The sequence below is a fragment of the Hippoglossus stenolepis genome, chromosome 8 (assembly GCF_022539355.2).
Source record: "Hippoglossus stenolepis isolate QCI-W04-F060 chromosome 8, HSTE1.2, whole genome shotgun sequence".
Classification (NCBI taxonomy): Eukaryota; Metazoa; Chordata; class Actinopteri; order Pleuronectiformes; family Pleuronectidae; genus Hippoglossus; species Hippoglossus stenolepis.
Window position 1 is genome coordinate 22,253,814 of NC_061490.1, and position 18,983 is coordinate 22,272,796.

Below are 18,983 nucleotides of genomic sequence, written 5' to 3' on the forward strand. Positions count from 1 at the left end.
TATTCAATTTCTGCCAACAGATCCCTTTCACCTAAATCTTACACACGGAACTTTTAAAAGTGAAATGGTTTTCTCAGCGCTAACATGACGACATAGCATTTCAGTCGTTAGTTTTGCAGGTATGGCCAGAAACCGAAGTGGTGGAGAAAAAGGCTCACCTGCAGGTGGCGCTGTGAGGGTGGGGCGATGAAGAGCAAGGGCGGGGCCATGCAGGTAAACATTAATTTACCTCTGTTGCGATATGAGGAAGGATTAAACCATTTTAAGACCATGAGGGGAATTTGTTAAGACAAACCTTTTAAATATGCAATTTGAAAGGAGAGTTTTAGATGATAATTGGTAATAAGCTACTATGGACGACTTTAATTTGGTCTTTCTTAGCCCATTTTGACAAACAAACCAACAACATATACAAGTGAAAACATAACCTCCTGCACAGTTAAAAATTAAAAACCAAAGCATTTGTTTTGAATTATCCGTTTATTAATGAATTTAAGGCCACTCTGGACTGTGCAGAATTTAGAGCAGAAGGTTCACAAAGTCACGTTGCCCTTGGTTGTACCAGTGCTACCCTGCGGTGACTGATTTCTAGTGTTGCTGAGCTTTTCCACATCAGAATGGAGTCGAATCAAATAAAACCTAAAGCAGCTAAAAAATAAAAAAAAAAGGAAAAGAGAGACAAACAGGTCAAGTGTTAAAATCATAAAATGTGACTTTGGACACACAAGCTTCCGTTTGTACATTTTGCTAAAAAATGCCCTTTTTCTCATTCTCTAAAATTAAACAATAGTGAGGGGCACTCCGCACAACGGAAGTTTACATATAAAGTCACGACAAGTTTCTGGATCACAAAACAGACACTTCAGCATGCTTCACATTTTCTAGGCGAGCACTGGTATGAATCACCGTGTGCCCCGTACATTCCCATATCCTCACTAATGGGTTCTCTGCCATGCATGTTTAGTCTTGATATAAAAAAAATTTGCGCAGTGAGCAAGTGTTGAACCAGTGCAGTGTGTCGCTAAGGCCATAGGAGATGAACATGAGTTCATTTTAAAACGCTTATAACGTATTTGGGCGTCTATTTTAAGAAGAATCACAGGCAACTGTTCTCAGACGTCATCTCATTCGCGTCAGCAAATATCACAATGACAAATAATGAAGAGAAAAATGATCATGAACTATCCTCAAACTTTCACTCATAAAACATCATTCTTTTCATCTGTGGTTTGAACAGTTTGGGAACTCCTGCAGGTTTGTCTTGATGGACTGTAAATAAAGATGGACGACATTACGACAGTGTCATAAACCCCAAGTTCTCCATGTTAATGGGTGGAACATGGATTGGACTAAAAAAGAAATAAAACCCTGCATACATCGAATAAATTTGTCTCAAAGATGGTTTCTGATATTTTAGGTAGGCATGCTCAAATGCTAATTTCCCTGTAAGTTTGGTTCTAATTAGTAATTTGATGCCATAAAATTAGGGTGAACCATCATGATTGACAGCTGGGACTAACTCACTATTGATCGAGTGCATGTACTGGCAGGAGCCCCCCCCCCCCTAATGTCAGCGTTCGCATCTGGGATATTTTGTCTTTGTTTCTGGATAACGCGCGTCGTCCATCTTTAAACAGTCTGTGGTCTCGACACCTTTTTAAACACAGAACTGAAAGAGGTTTGAAATGGTGATAGGTCCATTAAGTTGGAGAATTACAGCTTTACAGAAATCATCGTGACATATGGAGCAAATCCTATACACACATTTTTATATCCATCATCACAGCTTCCGTGCAGTCGTCTTTGGTTTCAACTTGTCCGCCTGTCAGCACAGACGCTCACTGGATAAAGGGACTGTTTCAGTTTTTTCTCGTCGACAATCAAATCTGTCAGAGTGAAGGGGGGGGGAGGAGGAGGAGGAGTCGTCCAGATGCAGTATGAGGGCACAGGGTGAAGGGACATGGCAAATGTCTCCAAACGGTTTTCAGAGTCACATTGTGGAGACGAGACACTGGATCAATATTGAAGTCAATGTCCGCAGCAAAATTCAAACTCCAATAATTTAGAAAAACTTTCCTCATCAATATGTCACCATGACAACGGTGCATTTAGACATTATTGTGTGGCGTTTCAATTCACTAAATCAGTCCAAGGGTTCGCAAGATTCCCTGAAAAACACAGAAGACGATAAAATCCTTTAACTGAACCAAAGGAAAACAGGAAAATTGAAAATGTTCTTTTGCGACTACAGCAGCCGTAACCATGGAGATTTCACCAGATGAAAAATAATTTGGCGGGAGTGAATTACATTTGATGTAATCAGGGGAAAACTCAGGTCGGAGTCAGACACAAAAAACACCATTGCTTCAGTATTTTCTTGGGCTCATTCAGGTTCCGTCCTGAGCCACAATCTGATATTTACTGTGTATACGTGTGAGAAGGTAAAGCAAAGAGACTCCATTCTGATGTGAATCACAAGCTCTGCTGCTCTAATTGATGAAGGCAAAAACACACGCACAAAAAAAAAAACACACAAAAATAAAAAGTAGATATTTGACATGCTGAAATAAAAGAAAATCATTCAAAAGGCTGAACTGAATGCACTCGTTACTGCTAAGATAAACGCTACAGAGGAAATGTACCTCGGGATCAGAGCCTCGTCTTCACTGGTGATTCTACTGAATATGACAACAGGCCAAACCATGTGCAGCTCTGAAAACAGGAGAAAGCTTCAGCCTATATTTTCATGTACGAGCTAAACTGAAACCGAACGGGATCTCTGTTCAGGAACCATTTCTAGATAAAAGTGCAGAGAAAGATATATAGATATGTGCACAGTTATTATAGATTTCGTACTCGCTGTAGCAGCTTCACACACTCGTTCACTCACGTATTCATTGGCTTTGAGACAAAAAAAAATAGGTCCGACTCTGTTGTGGCACAGTGTGACTGCAGGAAATCGCAGCTACTGCTCCATCTAAACCCAGTATTCTAAGATAATGTAAAATACGAGTGAAAAGACAAAAACAAGATTCTAAGGCATCGCAAGGTTTAACCAGCGACCGCAGCGCTGTAGATATACAAACTCATAGAGTCCAACTTTTAGCCTTCTCTCTTTGCTTTGGCTGCCGTGGAAGAATAATCAGCGATCATCATCGTGGAGAGCCGTCACCCAAGGGTGGGAAAAAAAAAAATCACGTCTTTAGTTTTTATTTTCAAAAAACCAGGGGCCGTATTCATGAAGCTTCCCAATACGAAGAGCTGCTCCTAGTGGTGAAATTCAAAAGGAAACTCGTAGAATTAAGATGGATTCTAACAACTTCCCCCTTAGTTAAGTCTAAAGTTTTAAAAGAGGTGGGAGGAGGACTTTTAAGAAACTTTTTTAAAGTACACAGTATTTTAATAAATCTCAGACAAGTGGCAACCTGCCGCAGCGTCACACATTGGTTTGTGAGCTGTTTTGGAGTTTGGCATTTTGTCCAGCGCCGGGAGGGTGGAGCCTGACTGAGCTCCAGGACACTGCACGCCCACCTGCACCCATTGGCCGGTACTAGCTGTCAATTACACGGTATCCACGCTGCAATGCATGTGGTGCTTAATCCTCTGTTTACTGACGTCATCAATCAAGTGAGAATTAGTCATTTTCTCAGACTTCTATAGAAACTAGTGGAGTTACCCTCTGCTGGTCATTTGGGAAAATACAGATTTCAGGCACTTCTGCATTGGCTTCACTTTGCGGAGCCAGAGCCTACTTCTATTCGTTTTTTACAGTCTGACTGCAGCAACACAGCGACCACCGCTTTCCACACTCCTCACTGCACCACCAGGGGGAGTGAGGCGTTAATCTGCTGGATTTTATTCTTCCTGCCTTTGCCTCTTGGTTTGAGCTGTGACATTGAAATGATTTTACACTTGTTGACAAACAGAGCGGATAATAAATATGGATTGCGGTGCAAATGTTTTTTCTGGTTCCTTCATTTCCTTCCATTGCTTGTTTGCTGGTTTACGTTAAAGTTACGCGACGACCATCGCTGCAACAGGCTGATCCACAATCGCTGGAATCAATAAAAGCGGGGATATTTTCCTCCCTTTAAAACAAATAGGTTAGATACTGAAATCACCAGCATGGTAAATAAACAATTAAATAAATAAAACTACCAGCATGTGAGCAGGCGATTGCACAGGTAGGCCTGTGTAACTAAACATTTTGTGGGCTACTTTAAAACTATAGCATATTTATTCAAAATAGATTAAGTATAAAACAATTATAATCTGCTATGTCTTAATGGAGATTAAATTCTATGATTGCCCCTTTGTCCATATTTCAGTTTTATATCTGTTGATCACATCTTATAAAAAAAAGCATCCGCTGGCACCAGGGTCCACCACACCTCCTCACTAAGGTCAAAGTTTCTGTCCCTGCTTTGCTCAGAGTTGCTTTGACAAGTTTCGTAAGTCACTCCGAGGTGGGAGTCCTCGCTACAAATGTTCCGGCAAAGTTGGGAGCTTTCTGGGAATATAATGTTTGTGAATACGGCCCCAGGTGTAATTATCACTTAAATGACAGTATCATGTCTATTCTCCACAAACAGACAAAAAAAAGTTTGAAATGAGCGAAAGGCTTCAGGCCACTGAGAAGAAACCATCCGACAGCGTGTGCTGACAGGATCATCCTACTGAAGTAATGGCAAAGTGCAGCACTAGCTGTCTTTTGTGAGGGACTCCTTCTTCTGTTTGACTTCCGCTGGCACTTTAGCAGCAGGTTTTCCCGCAGATGATGCTGGAGGACGTGGGTGTAGACCGTCCTCAGTGCCGATGTTGACCGTGATGTTTGTGTAGAGGGGCAGGTATTGCCGTGAAAGGATCTCATATTCGGCTGTGTTCATCCCATCCGACTTCCAGCTCTGACGCGTCTTGGCCAGCATATTGAACCTTTAAATGGAGAACATGGAAAGCAGAGTTCAACCTCTTATCCGCATCGCTTTATCCAATTTTAGTTTTTTTTTTATTCTGCATGCAACTGCACATATGAGATTAATGTGTTCACTGCACCTCTTTGGGTTCACATCATTTCCTTTGTCCAGCTTGTGCTTTATCATCTTGTAACGGCCGACTTTCACCGATGGACGACTGATGTACATCCCCCCCAGAGACACCCTGAGAAGACGAGACACAAAAGGTCAGTCTTTCACACAGTCTAACAGCTGTTGGAGTTGGAATTGGCCATTTTTGTAAATAATCCAATCAGCAGTATTTTCCATTTTTATAGATGTTAAAAACAGCTTGATGAGGATCAATGTCATATGAGTGATCTATAAAAAGTCAAACACTGGGAGTATCAACGTCTTTCAGGCTGTGGATTCATTTTTACCACAGTACAATGTCTCATTCCTAAAAGAAACTATTCTCACCTGACTCCGATATCATCGTCCTCTCCACCCCAGCCCCAGTAGTTGTTGGGAAAACCGTTCATTTTGAGGTAATGCAGTGGCGTCAGAGCTGACACTCCACCAAAGTACATCTTGTATGGAAGCCTGTCGATGATTAAAGATCACAAAAACCCAGATTAGTCTCTCAAATATAGATGGAGCACACAATGTGATAAAAGGTCCATCTGGGAACCCTTCAATGGAACGCACTTGTAGCCAAACTTGTCCATGGCGATGGCGGAGTGCTTCGGGTTGCCATCGCAGACGTATGTGTTGCGATCGTCCTCTGGAATGAGGTCCACGTCGTGAAAGAAGAGACAGTCCCAGTCCTCCTCCTTCATGGCCTCCCGGAAACCCACATTCATCAGCTTGGCTCTGTTAAACGTGTAGTTTCCAGCCTGCGGAGCGAACATACACACTTAGTATCTGTTTGAAGGTTTGACACAGTGGTGAGATCTGAATACGGCTGACCTTACTTGTCTTAAAGTGTTTATGTTTAATATATTTAATTGGGCACTTCAGTTCAGCCTGTGACAGTTTGAGAACTTTTTACTCATAAAAGGAAGTTAGGCTTTACATTAAATAAATCTAAAATACTTAAGATCGCACAATTAATGGTTAGTAATTAAGTGGACCAATTAAACACCGTCGCCAGATAAAGATAAGTGTGTAATGAATCATATATTCAGACCTTATTCAGATATTATTTCCCCAACTTATCCTTAAAAAAGCAGCACAACAGCTGATGAAGTGTTTATCACTTGCTAGGTTAACTTTAAGCTTTTATGTAAACAGAGTGAGAAATGTGGCAAATCCAGCTCTTGAGGTGTAAGAGATAAGAAGCTGAGGAGTAAACATCCATCCACTGTTAAAGAAGCTCGGGAGATTACACCCTCTAAACCACTTGAGTCGTCTTATACTCCAACATGCACTACCAGTAACGGCACACAGGAGGGCACTCTTCAGCTAACCTCAACTGTAATACCAACCAAAAAAATCAAACTGCATACAGAGCAAATTCAGTAGATGAACAACACCTTGGGTTTCTAACAAATGTAAAAGCACTGCCTTGAATGTTCCGTCAGAAAAGAGTTTCACCTGATGAATGATGTAAATTCCATAGTTGAGCTGCTGACGTTGCAGAAAAGGGTGTAGGTAGTAGAGCAGGAACTTGAGGTGATGTTCCCTGTGTCTGTGGGGAATGATGATGGCAGTTCGATGCCTGGCCTCACAGTCAGGTGGCCTGTAACGTCCTCCCCGAACCACCAGGGGATTTTTCCTCTGTACCTCTGCTAGACTGAGCCCTGATGGGAAGTTGACATGGATTGGCCCACCTGTGAACAGAAATCAGTCTGCTGTCATCACTAAGTTTAATAGAGGGAAGGAAATAATCTGGTAACACTATTAGAGCCTGCTTTATGAATATGACATCACAGTTTACAATGACCTTGACATCCTGAACTTAACTTATTCCTGGAACAACAAAAATGTTGATTCTGGAACAGGATACGTTTTCAAGTGTACCAATAACAGTTCTGGTACGTGGTATTTGATACCCACAGTGTATTATAGTCCCTTACACATTCTTATCTAACTAGCTTTCAAACAAGAAATATAAAAACTGAGTTTTGTACCATCAGCTCAAAAGATCTAGTTACTCTGTGTACCAGTGTCACAGACAGGTCAATGTGTTTGTGTGTGCGTGAGCATGTGTTTATATGTACATAGTGTTTTTAAAAGTGTGAGATACAGTTTTTGATCTGTAGTTTTACAAACAAGTGTCACACGATGTCAGGGTTTTGAATAGTTGCCTTGACCATGGCAGTCCGCCATGGATTTTTAAAACTATTTCACCATGCAGATTGACTGACATTGCGTCAAGTAATCTACACCAGTCAAACCTGTTAGAATAAACCTGTGTGGGGTTTTTTTCACTACCTGTTGCCTAAAAGAGTGCAGAGTCATACCTCAAACACCATTTTCCATTATTTTTTCAAAAGAATAGTCATCGGATCTGGCAGGCTCAGATATCAACATGTAGTTTAAAATGACCGGCTGTCATCTGGGAACAAAGGGGCAAAGGGCAGAGCCTGGAGAGCAGAAAACTAAGCAGGCTCAGTTGTACTGTATAAACATAAAGCAGGAAAAGTTTGTGGAAAAGGATCAGACAAATAACAAGGTCCACTTACTACACCCCCAAACCTTTCAACGGAATCTCGCTTTCTACATTAGCAGATGAAGTTTGCTGAGTTGTAATCAAAATGGTTCATTTGATAATTGAGCAACAAAGTTGAAAAATGGGGTTAGGAAGTGGGGCTAAAAGCTCTGGGGGTAGATTTTAAGTTAAGATTTTTTTATTTTCAATTTCCGAGGCCACAAATGAATTATTTATGCTCAAACACACTACACTCGTTGTAGAAACGGTTTAGTAAGTTAACATTCATTCTATGTTATAATGAACAAAAACTGAAGTCTTTAATAAGGGTTGAATCCATATGAAAACAATGTATTTACATGCCAAGTTGCTCCTGTATCATTGTCCACATTGATCCCATTCAGACCTGGTATTATCATGAGAGATCTGCTCACCCTTCAACAGTTCTGAGTACATCAGTTCGCACCTGGCATTAGAATGTATAAAGTTCAATCTTCATCTCTCAGATCACATTGGGAGGTGGTCTGAGACGCATGTGGTCACATTCTATTATCAGCGTGAACAGATATGTCCTTGGTTACGATGAAGGACCACCTACACATCTGACCCGTTACAGTTTCAAATTATGTTGTTTTTTTTTTACACTTCTCAGTGTTTCCCCACACACTGATTTATTTGTGGCCACCGCTACAATATTAACACCGAGCGCCACATACTGATTCTTCATTATTTCAAATGGGTAAAATCTTATTTAACGGTAAAACTGGGCGCAATAATTCACTCATCCCACAGACAGACACAAACACATCGACAATGGACACATGTGGAAACTCAGACTGACAAAGAACAACATCATTGGGTCTTTGCAAACTGACATGGGAAGTGAGATCACAGGAGACACTTTCAGGACGTATTCTAATGCCATGTCTTTAATTGATGTGGTATTCTACATTATTATCATTATAATTATATTACCTGGTGTGTCAATCATACTGAGCCGTATTTGTGCTGCCTTTGTTGTGTGGTGTTGTCCCACTATGACCTGTTCAGCTCATACAGATCATCTGACAATCAGTACAACAATACCAGTCAATATCCCTTTGTTGAACCAGCGTCAGTGAAACTCAAGGTTTCTGTTTAGGGGATCAGTGGCAAGAAAGTATATTCAATATCCAAACGTAAAAAGGTTTGTTCAAGTTACCCAACCTCCATAACCAACACCTGATACACCTGTAACACAATGAAACTCTTCCCCAGTACATAAGAGAGATGACAACCTACAACAAGCAGCAGCAGTGCATGTTAGTGGAAGATTTAAAAGTAAATTTCAGAAATATTCAATGTGTTTATTAAATGCAGGACAAAAGTGCAGCACAAACAAGTGCAGATGTTTAACTTTTAAACTGGTGAAGTAACCAATTAAAACTGAAAATAGCTTAATAATCCATATAAATGTGCTGTGTGAAAGTCAAAGAAAATCATATCCATGCTGGGATTTGAGATCTAACGTAAGAAGTGAGATATTTTCAGTTGCACATTGAGGTATATGATGAAATGACAAAAGTAAGAGAGACCACTCACCTATCAAAGGGGATATCTTGGGGCAGTAGGGCATGTCATCTCCATGGCTCGGAGTTCTGGGTAGGTGGGAGAGGTTGGCATAGACATCCCCTCCAATGACGCCGGCTGCAGTGTGGTTGCGGCCTGACACGGCAGTGGTGTTGGCCTTGCGGAAGATGCGGATGAAGTAGTTGACCCTCTTCTGGTATCCCTCCCGGGACAGCAGTGCCATGACCACCAGCTGGATGCCCAGGAACATGAACATGTAGCGCCATTTCGACTGGAAAGTGACCATGGCGACGGCTCCGTGTCGTCAAAAAGCAGCGATCAAGAGGAGGCAGTGCAAAAAGTCACCTGACGCTCAACACGCTCGCCCCACACAGAAATTAAATTCGGTAAGGTGATGATTGTCAAGTGTGCATTTGATGGAAGGTGCTGTCGTGGCTGTACTTTCTCTAAAATATGGCAACGTGTTTAATGATTACTGAATGTAAAGTTATTACCAACGATCTGGTAAAATGTGGAATCTGAAAATGAAGTCAGATGAGTAAAAAAAAAAAAATAATAGACAAAGGTAAGACAAAAAGGCACTTTTGGTAGGCGGTAATGGAAGGAGACCACCAAGGAAATGGAAGATTTAAATATTCCTAAATATTAAAATATTAAAATTGGATGTGGCAAATATCTCCAAAGGTGATTGTTGGTCCAATTCGTGATTGGCGTGGGAGAGTAATGCCAGTCCCTCATCATGTAGCTTCACCACCACTGAATCACATCCGTTGCCCCGTGAAGCTCATGCTCCTCCGCTCAGAGAAATGGCAATGTCAGTGTCTCTCACTCGCTTTCTCTTCCTCCCTTTGTGAGCTTTATGCTGCCTCCTGTTCTCCCTCATGCTCTCTTCTGAGGGAGGCCTCTGCAACAACAACAACCGCCATGACAAAAGCCAGCATATGCAACCGTACAGGCCCTTTACTTCACAGAGGATTACACTGCTTCCACTGACTCACTGCCTTCACTGACTGGAGAGTCGGGGTGGGGGGGAGTGGACCATGACCAGCGTGGGAGGAGCGGTCAGATTGTTGCATGTGGGTGGGTGACTCTGTATTTGCTAGGGGGAGGGTTCCAGAGGAGAGTCAGGCTGAGAGAAGAAGAAGAAATGGGGGGGAGGTGGCGGAGGAAGAGGTTCCCACTGCTATTGTTCCATAATGAAGCAGCTCTGAGAGCCCTCACGCAGCTCACAGGGCCGACAGCCACTTGACTCAGAGGATGGACAGGACCTGGACCAATCGCTCCAGCTCTGATAGAAGAAAAAAAACACAGAAGAGGAGGGACGATTACATTGACTGACACTCTCTGGTTAAAACTGTTGACATCAGCAGTTTTGAACTTGCAGCAGAATGTTTTTTCCAATACAAACAATGACTAATTGTGTGCGGCACAGAATGGACTGCGTTGGTTTATTTGAAGAGTCAACAGCACAGTTGGATGGCCTCGACTAATCAGGCCCAGCGTGGGCCCCGGTGCAGATGCCTCCCCAAAGAGAGGCTTGCTGCACACGGTGGACAGCGGACGGGAATTCATGTACCACAGTGCAACTTTCCTAATAGCAACCACAAAAACTCCCAATAAACTCAATGGCTCTGCTCTGATGCAATGTTGTGTCTTTGCCGACCTTGCAAAACCCCCTACCACGGCTCTGGTGCTGTCGGCAGCAGCATCCAACACATTCTTAGCTGCAAATCAATTAGTACTTGTTAAAGTAGCCTTCCTCAGACAGCTAATCCTAATCCCACTAAATGCTACGAGCGAGCGAGCGAGAGAGAAAATAGTTTAAAACAACTAGAGCAGCTGTCAACCTCTCACATACACATAATGCTGTTACTAATTTGACATCTTAGCTTTAAGTTGGTTACGTCCATGACACTGAATGAAAGGTTTAAATTACCATTCGGAGTTAGGGCTGTGCAATATGACCAAAAAGCTCACGTCCTGGTTGAGATCATTTCACTTCCAGATAATGATACCGATCGCAACTCGTAGCCTTTCTACCTCCTTCCATTTTCATGATTCTTTGCCATATGGTGTCCCGCTGGCAAAAGCCTCTTGTAACGTCTGAGTCTGGGGTTTGTTCTGAGCACTTAACTGTACTAGACTTGTGGTTCTCATCCGTAGATTCTCCATGTACCGTTTGACATGATTCTTGTGTAGGTGGTAAAAAATAGGTTAGTTGTGGGAATGGTATAGACACACATAAATAAATAAATAAATAAATAAATAAATATATATAAATACACACATACACTATTTATACACAGTTAAGCCCTGGCCCAATTGAATGCTTGCTGAACAGATACGTATATGAATGACTGCCTTCTCTTTATGTTGAGTTATATATCAACTGAAACATACAGCCTTCTTGATCAACCACACGATGCACTAATGACATCTGACAACTGCTTGCAGAACATGAGTGTTTATCCATGTATGCAAACTGCTTTGACAGCTGACTGCAAGGATTTTCAATGCAAGGATAATAAAAGGTTTTTCTCTCAGGAGATATGTAGATCAAAAGGGAGAGCAAGCTCTGCTTCCCGCTGCAGATGATTTTCATCTGCACGTGGAACTGTGAACAGATGGGGGATTGACCCCTCTCACTTTGCCTGGCCCCTAAAATAACCCTGTAGATTATGGATATGGTTTATAGAGATCATGCCATAAAGACTCTGATTAATCTTACAGGCAGGGAGTTCAGCTCCAGCACTCAGAGATGTGATCCGGAGCACAAAAACTGGGACAACACCAAGCTTTTTTCAAAGTAATTACTAAACAGGTTCATGCCTTTCCAGGCTCGCTAGATTAATATAAACCTCAAACGTTTTCAAGGACGAAACATGGCCGGTAAGATCATTGTGGTGTTCGAGTTTGATCTGCAAGATGACTAACCATCATGCACAAGGCATGGGGCTGAATTAAACCTCTATGAAACCCCCGTCATTGTCTCCTATATTCCAGTATCACTTTTATCTGTAATGAAATATATGAATGTCTTTACAAAGGCAAGAAAAGACAAGTCTCTTTACTGCTTGTTTGCCACGTTGTGATTAAGCTGGCTAGTACAGTGAAGGAATTTGGGGGAAGGAACCTCTTTTACTAAGGAGCAGGCACTGACTTAACTCGCTTATAAAAGGAGACCCAGTGACTAGATTGAGACGAATCTTCCGGTGTTAGCTAACAGGCTGAGGGGTGAACTGAAGAGACAGAAGGACAAAGTGAACTGAGAGGAGCTGGAGGGGGAGATGCAGAGCAGCCTGCATTCGGGTTACGCTGTGTTTTTGACTTCATTCTCTCCTGCACAGATATCTTTCCTCTCCACATTTAGAACGTGTAAAGAGGCAGGTTCGGCGTGACATAACAAACTCCAGCACAGCAAAGACAGACATTCGTGGCCATGTTCCCAGCACCCCCTCCCCACTCTCCTCTTATTTTATTTCACTGTGTTATAAACAGTGATGGCACATAACAGCTGACAAATGGGACACTTTCTGTTCTGCCCATGGGGCATTAATATTACATATACTGTATATGGTATGTCCACATGCATGCTTTCACACACATGAATGAATGCGAGAGGAGCCAAGAGGGACAGCATGGGGGCTATAATAAAGAGCAAACAAGGAAATAAAAGGGGATGGGGGTATAGGAGTTATATATTTAGACCATCATCTGGGGAATGCGTTTTACCCTCAGCACTGCTGTTCAAACCCTAAAGGGACTCATGCACAGCCCATCGACAGCCACAGCAGTCTCAGAGGGAGAGAACGAGAGCCAGACCTAATCACAGTGTGGTTCATCCACTGAGGAGGTTTACCCAACCAGACATTCCAGACTCTCTACTGGCCCCACCACCACTTTTATTTTTCCTCCTTTCTTATTCCCATTTAATTTCTCTCCAATTGTCCAGGCTGCCTCTACTAGAAATTATCAGCGGCACCAACATACAAATCATCATGTCTGTAGCAGCAACAGCCTTTTATTGCCTGTTGTTGGTATCTTTACAGTTGGTAGTTGACTGAGCCAGAAATTCCAGGAACAGCTGGTTCACATCAAATGAGCAGAGTACAAAGTGTATTTCATATCAAAAATTGGCTGCAGCTGAGTTCAAAGCTGTTGGGAAGTAAAGGGAAACAAAAGCTATTGGGTACAAAAGCATTGCCAATTGATTTTTAAATTCCTTGTTCGTACCTGGCATTGAACCAGTGTTACATTTTATGGATAAAATGTGTGATGCAGAATTGTGATGCAAGGAAGAGAGTTAAACAAAAAGGGTAGAAATGCTTGCAACAAAAATCAAGACTAGACCGAGTTGTCTGGTAAAGACGTTGACCTCTTAACCTCATTGAGGCACATAGCAGGGCTCTGCACCGAAGGATGAAGCTTTCACATCTGCCTTAATGTGTCATCAGTTCAATATAGGCCAGCCAGCGTTCTTCAGACCTTCCTGCAAAATCTGCTCAACCTCTATTTGTGTTAGTGGTTCGTTGGTGGTGGTGGGGATTTTGTTAGTGGGAAATGCTTATTTGCTGAACAAAGATTAATCAGCCTGAAAACATTTAAAGAATTCTTTTAAGTTTATTTTGGGGGGAGTGGAATAAATAAAAAAAGAGCAAAGTCCCCTGTATTAATGTTTGACTACACTGATAAAAACTCTATCAGGGAGCATCACTGCTGTTGGTTATCATAACTTTAGATAACACACAGGTGACCCAGACTCAAGCTTGGCATCTCATTGCTCTCAGTGCAAGAATGGTACAAAGTCTGGAGTAACCGCAATGACATATTTCCTCAGGAGATTAGACCCGGGTCTAGGTCTCCTTTGGCCCCGGCAACTGTTCAGCTCTGCAATCAGTATTATGTTACAAACAACAATTTGTGAATTGTGAAAATAATGAAAGATTTCAGGAACTGATCGCTCACAGTGGCAAAGAGGCTGTTCCATGTTGTGTTTTGTAACTGATCTAAGGAACTCCGACCTTGCCTCTGGACTACAGGGTTAAATTCCTTAGAATTTAAGTAGCAAAACCCTGACTGTGCTCCTGCTTTGGGACTAAGTGTAGAGATCATAGCCAAACCACTAGCCCAATGAAAACTTTCAATTTACAGAATAAACCAGAGTGGCCCTCAGTAGAGCACATATCTTCACCAAGGACCAACAGTCACTTTAAATTCAATCAAGATGCACTAAATTGTTCACCCTAGGATATTTTTTTCCCCCCATCAAGATCCATGAATTATTCCCTGGGAAATCAGTAACAATTTCAAAAGATGCCCCGTCTCACAGCAACAAAATGTATTAGATCCTTCCACAAAGTTTTATGGCAATCTGTCTAATAGTTTGTGTAATTGCAAACACACAGATGGTGTAAAACATAACTCCCCCCAGCGGAGGTAACAATGCAGAAAAGCTGTGCATTTGGTTTGTATTTTCAAAAAATGTAATTGTTTATTTTCAAAATTCAAGTTCTGTTGGTTGTAATTGTATTTAATTTATTTATATGAATAATAATAAAGTTTATGGTTCAACTGTAAAATATCAAGCGTGAATTGTATTTATTTGTCATGTGGGTTTGATGACGACATCTTAGGAGCAATTGCCAATCATTTTAATGTGTACATCGGCGGATATATCAGTATTTAAAATTTTTTTACTCCCCTATATTCATTCGGTCCCCAAAAATTCATATTGGTAATAGAAATACAGCAATGTCAGGCAAGGACGCTGGCTGTATTCCACAAATGGACAACTGGTCTATGTCATTCCTCAAAACCCACAGTCAGGACCTGGTGTTTAAAACAACATGTAGAGCTGAAACTGATGTGGACAGATGTGGTGAGCAAACTGCAAATCACTCTTATGCAACACCATGGTATTTCCTTTACCAGGCTGACCAGACATTAGGCAAACAGGGTGTGGGGCGTGTACACCCAAAAAACTTAGAGACACTTGGAGCTACTGGACCAAAAACAGACGGAGGGAAATATTCTTTACACAAAGTAAAAAATGTTATTCACATTCTGTATACGCAGGCAGTCCTTTTGTCTCAAGCACTAACCAAGCAAAACCGGCCAATGGAATAATGTGCAAACATGCCCGGAGAAAAGAGGTATCTGCATAACAACGCGTGCCAGTGTCCTCGTCATGGCAACCCATCCTGAGCCCTGGCCATTAATCGCGGGTGCAGCTGGTACACGTCTCTATGGCTGTTCCCTCGAGTCCAAACCCACTAGGACCAACTGCTGAGGACAGGGGAAGCATAAAAAAATAGACCATCATCCTCGGCCTTCCTTCCACTTTCTCTTCTCATCCTTCAGTTGCTCCTACCGTTTCAACAGTGTAGTGTTCATGCTGTAACCAACCCTTCAGGGACAGTCCCTTATCCAATCAAATATAGCAATGACAACCATGGAGACAGGCAATCTCCCATGTGACCATGAAACCACAACAAAGCTGGAGCAACAAGTTAGACAAAAGAGCTGAGTTTAGAGTATTCACACAAATTAGCACGAACACATCGAAGCAACACCTTTGTGACCTTGACCTTTGACCAAATCGAACCAGGTCAGCCTTGAGTGCGAGCGTTTGTGCCAAATTTGAAAAACCATTCCTCAAGGAGTTCCTAACAAATCACAACTTGCTAGTGTTTACCTGAAAAAAATGGTTTTGATGTTATTATATTTTTCTCATTCAATTTCACTCTCATAATACGATGACTTTCTTCTCATAACATCACAACTCACACAAGTACACAAAGGCTGCCCCGGCTAACCTGGTGCACCTGTGCCCATTTTGTTCCTTTCACCTTCTGTTATGATACAGAAGTAAATGTTTTATTGTGTATGTGACAACGTATTGTGGAGAGTATTTTTTATTATGTTAAAATGCCCTGCGGCGCTGCTGCAAACTAATTTCCCCATAGGAACAATAAACTATCCACTACTGCTACTATCAGGACGCTATTCTGTTCTTCAACATGGCCGTGATACGCTGGCGCAGTTTGGTAGTAAATTAATTTGCAGGTCTTATATTCATGTTTTACCTTTTAACATCATATTCCCACCTGCCTCTTTACATTGTCTTTAAATGCAAACAACTACTGCAACTTTGCACATTTGTCTCTTGTCTTATTCTTTGTTCTACTATATTTTAGAACTTTACTGTGTATTGGAAAGGGAAACCTTTTACTGTCCGCAACCAACTAAAGAAGAGCAAGTCAAGTGGAAAGTTTACATAAAACATATTTGCTTTCACATCTCTTAGCTTTTCATATTAATAAGTCAGATTTCAAAGAATAAACTTGTATAATCAGTTTCAATATGATATAGAGAGTATCAGGGGAACTTAAAGGGGAAAATATCTGCGATTTCAAGAAAAAGGTCCCAATAGTACGAGTATGAAATGAAATGAAACCGACTTTAGGTTACATGTCATTTTAGAGGCATTATCAGACGATCAGCCTGTTGCTTCAGTTAGAATGAGGAATGTGGAGCATCTTGTTAAGTTGTACTTCAGAATAAGTTTTACGAAATACTTGGCTCAACAGCAACACGTTATTAGTAAAAGATTGTTTTGTTTTGGGACTGCTGTTTATTGGGAGGAAAGAATCACAGACTTGAAGGAAGTTTCCCTCTTTCTCTTCGTAACATCACAACTCACACATGAACACAAATGCTGTCCCGCTGCAACCTCGCACATTTTGTTCCTCTAACGATGTGTTTTGATATTTGATTATCCTTAAGCGTTTTATATCTACTTCTCTCTATGTGCAACAACGCCCTTGACATGTGGTAATTTATCAATCTGGGATCCATAAAGCACATATCTATCCAAATCTGTATATGTGACAACTAGTGGTTGGAGTTCCCCCACGAAAAACAGAAGTGAATTTACAGAGAAGCTTGAGGGGCCTGGGTGTATCATCCTCACCACAGAGCTGGTGCGACGTGACTGTGAACATCCTGTTGCTCCATGTTCTGGTGGAAATGGAAAGAGTGGTAGCAGAGTTTGCACCTTGCACTGAAGCCAGCCTCAGGTCTTATCCATCAGACAGCTGAGAGGAGGGGGGAGGGGGGGGGGAGGGGGGCGGCCATGCTGAGCCTTTTGTTCTGTGTACATGAGAAACACTATGAAGCCCTGAACCTTTTTCTGGAACTGCAGCTAACAATGGCGACCATCCACCCCGGTGTGCTAACAGTGACAACCCAGCCCTCACGAGTAGTGTAGCTACCAACCAGCCAGGTCACTTACAGGTCCCAGCTGTCGTTGAACTCACGGGAAAAGTTGCCTCGTGTCGCGGTTGTGTGCGTGTGATTTGTTTGAGGAGAGACGCTACAACCGGTTCCTTAAGCAAACTTTCAAAAAGGGGGTTTAGCGAAAAGTTGCGAAACCGGTCGGGGGGGGTGCAGCGAAACTTTGAGCTAATGTTCCAGAACGTCAGCTCAGGCAATGGCTGCGTTACACGTCAACTTGTTTAACCGACTCACAACTCCCCGCTGTTCGGTAACACTTCGAAAAGCCTCCGGGCAACGCGACATTTAACGTGTGATTCAACTTCAACTGCTCGCGTGTTTCTCCCCCCCAAGAACACAACCGTTAACTATGTCCGCACCGTTGTTTAACCGACGCTAGCGTGTTTACCCAAAGCGAGCAGGAGACAACCGACCCCACTCTGAAGCCTGACGCCGCGGACACGCTGCCCTCCCCCGGCCTCCGAACTACAGCCGACTCCTGCCAGCTGTGACGGGGAGTGCGGGCCGAGCCGAGCCGAGCTAGCAGCTGCGGGTTAACTGCTTAGAGTCGGTTAGCTTGCTAGCTAGCTACGAGCCGCACAAACACACGCACATGCTGTTCTGGCGCAGTTTCCCCCCTCCCCGGCCTGGTGTTCGCAGCACACGGGACCGTGTCGTTCTTACCGGAGAGGCTGGGTGTGTTCCCGGGCTGGTGGACCGGCTGCTCACGGTCGGTGATCCCCAACACGCCGCTGTTCCTCCGTCGGCCACACGGGTCTGGAAGTTGATGCGGAGAGGGAGTGCGAGCGGCGGCTCCTCTCTCCTCTCTCCTCCCCTTCAAGGAGCTGAAACGCGAGGGGAGGATGGATTCACGCACCTGGAGACAGCCCGGGGTTTGAGCACTACTTCCAAGTATCATGAGGCTGTACTCTAGTGGTACTTTGCGGGAGCAGTGTCCAATGTTCAGTGGTAGTATTTAATTAGCACTATTAGTACAAACATGTAAACTTAATATTAGGCTTAATATCTATTTTCTATATATAAAAAAAGCAATAAAGTATAAAAAAAGTCAAGCTCAGCTATTATAAACACAGCATATTAAGGCACAAACTGGCTGCGGGTCAGAAACTCTTGTTTCTCTTCAGATCGTGTGAATCTTTCACTTTTGCAACAGTCTTAATACATCAAAGGAATCTATGCTCACTGACAATGTGAAACAAACTGACAACAAGGAATTCTTTGATTAATGAATCCTTTTGAAGTGTTATTTTGTATAAAGCCTGGGTGGAGTTAATTGGTAAGTCACAAACAAGTGTTATTCTTTCAACCCGTTGATACACAACATGTATCAAAAGTGACCCTGGCTCAGTTTTTATTTTCGATCTTTGCAGTGAATGAATTTCATCATTCAGTATTTCAAGTATTCCTTAATAACTTGTTTGTGATCACCACAAATCCTTATTTCAATTTTTCCTTTGTTACTTTTTAAATAAATAATCATTTTTGTATCACTACCCTTCTAATGCACAACATGGGTCAAAAATGACCCGTATTCA

At 42.3% G+C, this 18,983-nt stretch overlaps 1 protein-coding gene across 2 annotated transcripts; it reads right to left on the reverse strand.

Moving 5' to 3' along the window:
• Nucleotides 1-461: 461 nt before the first annotated feature.
• On the reverse strand, nucleotides 462-18,258 carry si:dkey-199f5.8 (beta-1,4-galactosyltransferase 3). 2 transcript variants are annotated; one of them, XM_035164846.2, is made up of 7 exons: nucleotides 18,112-18,258; nucleotides 9,166-10,441; nucleotides 6,528-6,763; nucleotides 5,640-5,827; nucleotides 5,412-5,534; nucleotides 5,053-5,157; nucleotides 462-4,932 (listed from the first exon to the last, which is right to left on the reverse strand). In XM_035164846.2, the coding sequence occupies exons 2-7, from the start codon at nucleotides 9,437-9,439 to the stop codon at nucleotides 4,701-4,703; spliced, it is 1,158 nt and encodes a 385-aa protein (XP_035020737.1). In that variant the 5' UTR covers nucleotides 9,440-10,441; nucleotides 18,112-18,258; the 3' UTR covers nucleotides 462-4,700. The 2 variants fall into 2 exon arrangements, with proteins under 2 accessions (XP_035020737.1, XP_035020738.1); XM_035164847.2 differs by lacking the exon at nucleotides 18,112-18,258 and adding an exon at nucleotides 17,126-17,273.
• Between the last annotated feature and the right edge of the window lie 725 nt (nucleotides 18,259-18,983).

Bases quoted from the DNA above. Each gene is read 5' to 3' on its own strand.
- si:dkey-199f5.8 (XM_035164846.2), bottom strand. From the start codon at position 9,439: ATGGTCACTTTCCAGTCGAAATGGCGCTACATGTTCATGTTCCTGGGC. The intron at 6,764-9,165 runs GTGAGTGGTCTC...TTCTGTTCACAG, and splicing joins CAAGATATCCCCTTTGATAG to GTGGGCCAATCCATGTCAAC. The intron at 5,535-5,639 runs GTGCGTTCCATT...AATCATCGACAG, and splicing joins ATGGACAAGTTTGGCTACAA to GCTTCCATACAAGATGTACT.